Source organism: Phragmites australis, chromosome 12 (assembly GCF_958298935.1).
Source record: "Phragmites australis chromosome 12, lpPhrAust1.1, whole genome shotgun sequence".
Lineage (NCBI taxonomy): Eukaryota > Viridiplantae > Streptophyta > Magnoliopsida > Poales > Poaceae > Phragmites > Phragmites australis.
Genome location: NC_084932.1, coordinates 14,516,644 through 14,520,714, shown reverse-complemented (window position 1 = coordinate 14,520,714; position 4,071 = coordinate 14,516,644). Strand labels below are relative to the sequence as shown.

The 4,071-nt window shown below is 49.8% G+C and overlaps 1 protein-coding gene across 1 annotated transcript; it reads right to left on the bottom strand.

Moving 5' to 3' along the window:
- Window positions 1-1,279: 1,279 nt before the first annotated feature.
- LOC133887189 (laccase-25-like) lies at window positions 1,280-3,060 on the bottom strand. Its single transcript, XM_062327143.1, has 4 exons — window positions 2,859-3,060; window positions 2,641-2,781; window positions 1,600-2,553; window positions 1,280-1,490 (listed from the first exon to the last, which is right to left on the bottom strand). Exons 1-4 carry the CDS (start codon window positions 3,058-3,060, stop codon window positions 1,360-1,362), a joined length of 1,428 nt encoding a protein of 475 aa, XP_062183127.1. The 3' UTR covers window positions 1,280-1,359.
- Between the last annotated feature and the right edge of the window lie 1,011 nt (window positions 3,061-4,071).

Genomic DNA, 4,071 nt, shown 5'->3' with positions numbered 1-4,071 from the left:
GTCACTAATGAGCTTTTTTTTTCGCGTAGTGGAAGGTAACCAGTTTTCATATACCTCGCAGAAGGCATGGATTCTTAATTAGATTTTTTTTTCCTCTGTAGGAGAGATCACGTGGCTCAGCATGTCGACTAAACGCAACAAAAAGAACAACAACAAAAATAAAAATTGGTTACTTGACATATAGCAAAACCATAGTACATTCTCAATTCTTGTAATTTACGACCTCAATTTTTCTCTAATTTTTTTATACAACTTACATTAGAATACAGGTGAAGCAGGCGCCTAGACGTCCGATGCATTCCCATTCGACGTTGCACTGCAACATCCGCACAACACCTTTGCAATAAAACAATTTAACATCTACAACAAGTATAACTGCAAACTCAAAACAAAATTGAAAAAAAATCTTGATCTCTTAATAAAAATTACTTGCTCCAGAAATGAGCAAGAAAGTTTGAAAAAGAAAACAAATATGGATACCATAATTGTTGGGATCAATGCGACATACAATAATATCTATTGCAACAAATAAGAAACTCGCTACAACAATAAAAAAATGGTAACTCAACAAATTCTAAGACTTCTACGACAATCAAAATGAACTCAACAACCAAGACAACCATAGTGTGCAACATTTCAAGGATGAAAGCAAACACTTCGAAGGAATTGTTGTTATAGAAAATCCAAACAAACAAATGCAACATCTTGAAGAGCCTGTGTTAATTGCAACATCTCGGCGGAACGAGGGGAGCCAGCATGGAACCAAACTAGCAATGCCGCTATAGCCCAGACCCCAGAGTTGAGAAGGCTGGATTCCACGGTCACGAGTTGTTCTGGGAAAGGTTGGCGGCTAAAATCATGGAAGGTCGTACCGTCCTCGTGAAGGTTACACTAGTACATTGGAGCATAGGCTCTAGGAGGTGGGTCATCTATAGATCGCTACAAAACTGCGGCCATGGCTGTCTATGCTGAGAGAGAGAGACTGTTAGCATTATCGATCCTTAGAATATATGCACGTACAATGCCTTGCATTTAATTTGGTGAATGGTTTACCAAGGCTAATTTGGTACGAATCATGCAGAGTTCAACATGTGACCGGGAAATGTATTGATTTTGGCACTTTACAAGGTACATAATTGGTATTGTATTTTGGGTATGCAATTTTATGAAAACGATTACAACGCAAATTGAAAAGAAAAAATTTCAAAAACGCCTAAATACAAATGAGCTTGAAGTATAAATATACACGCGCGATCAACAAATCTATAATCAGCCGTGATAAACTAAAATGAACAGAGAACGTTATGGGTTAATGGACGACTACTTTTCATAACGTCTTGATTGGTCTTCCAACTACTCTCAGCATTGGGGCAAGTCAGCCGGCGGTGCAGCAAGTGCCGTCTCTGGAGTCGGCCCGTTCGGCACCTCGAACGCCATTGCCAATCCTATAGGCAGATGAGCATCAAAGTGGCAATGCATAATCCACATGCCTGCAACCGCGCCATATAAACATTATATCGGAACCATTCATAGTAAAACTCTTCCAAATCAACCAAAACAAATATGTGATGTATATGTCGATATCCCACACATATGTACCAGGGTTGTTCGCAAGGAAGCGGATGACGGCCCAGCCACCGGGTGGCACGGCGAGGGTGTTCCGCTCCTGTGGGTTGACGAGGTTGTACCGCTTCACGGCGGTGTCCCGGTTGAAATTGCCGAACCCCTGGGCCAACACGAAGAAGTTGTGGCCGTGAAGGTGCATCGGGTGGCTCTCCCGCGCCACCAACGCCGTGTTCTGCAGCACCATCTCCACCGTCGCGTTGTACGCCACCGTCTTCACCTTGGTCGATTTAGTCGTCGTGATGTCCATGTTGCGCGGTGGCTTGGTGTAGTCGAACACCACGGGCGGCTTGTCGGGGAAGTCCCGGGTGTAGACGCCTGTCACGTTCCTGAAGTGCGCCTCGAGGAGGGACATGGTAGTAGGGAGCACGAATGAGGCGTTGTTCATGCTTCCGGCGAACACCTGCTGCTTCCTGTTACACCGTGTTTGCTCCGGACGGCAGTCCGCGGAGCCGAGCCCTATGGTTACGAACATGCGGGTGTCCACGGCGAGAGGTACGGTCGGGTGGCCAGGGCGGACGAGCGCAGTCAGGCTAGCGAGGAACCTGTGCGCAGTCGCCGTGTCAGTGCATGGTGGCATCTGAGCCATCAACGGCCGGCGTCGTGCCGTGTTCGGTGCTCCGACGTACTCAACGACGGCCGTAGCAATGGTTTTGCTAAATCCCAGGTTGGGGTGCGCGCTCTGGTAAGGGGACGCCACCATGTAATATCTCCGTGACGGCGTGGCGTCTGCGACCATGAGCGCGTCCACGGTCTGCCCGGGCGCGACGACGATGACGTCCGTCTTGTACGGCGTGGTGTAGCTTGCGTCCGCAGCGACGACAGTGAAGGTGTGGCCAGCGACCTTGAAGAAGAGGGGCATGTTCACCCCCGCGTTGATGATCCGAAGCAGGTATGTCGAGTTGCGCTGCACTATGAGCTTGTACGTTCCTGCGAAACATATATGGTCATGATTTAACCTTCCGATTGACAATCGCTAACGCTTAATAAAGATGAACAGATGCATGTGTGTCATACTGCGCTTGCGGTTACTGCCTGAACATTTGTTGAAGTCCCCCGGCTTGCCATTGATGGTGTACGCGTCGGCTGGAGCCACCGGGATGCCGGTGAGGAAGGCCTCGCGCTCCAGGTAGAACACGTTGCGATTCCACCACTCGCCTATAAAATGATTTCTGTATTAACAGCCATAATTTGCACCGAGAGATGGAAATATTTTGCTGGCCAGTGGTTTGTACCGAGCAGAATGATCTCCTCATTTTCAGGCTTGGGGAATGGGTACCCCTGCTCGCCACTCCTGGGCTTGATGACGATGGCGCCATGGACGGTGGCGCGGAGCATGGAGCTGTGCGCGTGCCACCACAGCGTGCCCTCCTGCCCTGTTGCGTTGTACCGGTAGGTGTAGCGGCGGCCGGGGCGGATGGGGCACTGCGTCACCATCTCGGGGCCATCCGCCCACTGTGTCCCGCGCTGAAATAGGCCGTGCCTGTTTGAATGCAACACGAGACATGTATATATAGCAATACTCCGATGTGTAACACGGCTCGATCTTCAGGTAGCAAGGCAGTGTACGTACCAGTGGACGGTGATGTTGTAGGGTGAGTTGTTGATGACGTGGACGATTACCGTGTCACCCTCGCGGACGTGGATCGTGGGGCCGGGAAGCTGGCTGTTCACGGTGGTGATAACCCTGGCCGGCTGGCAAAGCTGGCTTATGGAGAAGTTACTCACCTGAAGATTTGCACTTCATGATTCAGTTGGCCTGTGGTCAATGTACTATGTCTAGGACCTTATGGTAGAAATATAATAGGCCAGAATGGCGTGGATCGCATCCGTTTGATATGGCAATACATTGATCAAATATGAAAAGAAATGTGCAGCCAAGACGAAAAGAAAAATGGGATCAGTGAGTTACATTGAACGTGTGCTCCACAGTTGCGGCACGTGCAGAGCAGGTAACCAAGGCAAGAGCAAGCCACGAGAGGCAGCAACGGCGCGCCATCTCCTTGAGCTCGTGGCAAGCAAGGACACAGCACTTCACTTCTTTGGGGAAGATAATCAGTAGGGTAACAATGCTCGAACGTCGAGGCACTTGTGAGGATTTAGGTACCGAGGCAACATAGATGATCAATATATACAGAGGTTCGGTGCTGACCTATTCAATCGCCACGGCGCACCAACACACGAACGGCAGTAGTATAATCCCTATTGCATGGCTAGTTTTACCCGCAGGACGTGCGTGCGTTGGGACACCGAGAGTGGCGTTTAGCCGGCGAGTGGTTCACACATTGCTATTCGCTACCGGCCACGAGCGGGCGCAGCGCCGAGGCTCGGCTCGGCTCGGCAGGGTTACGCGCTAACTGCGATCATTTCTAGGGCGCCGGACCAGTGCCTAATCGATGTAGCTAACGAGCGAGTAGCTGTAAATACCAACGGTTTGTTCTACGCGCA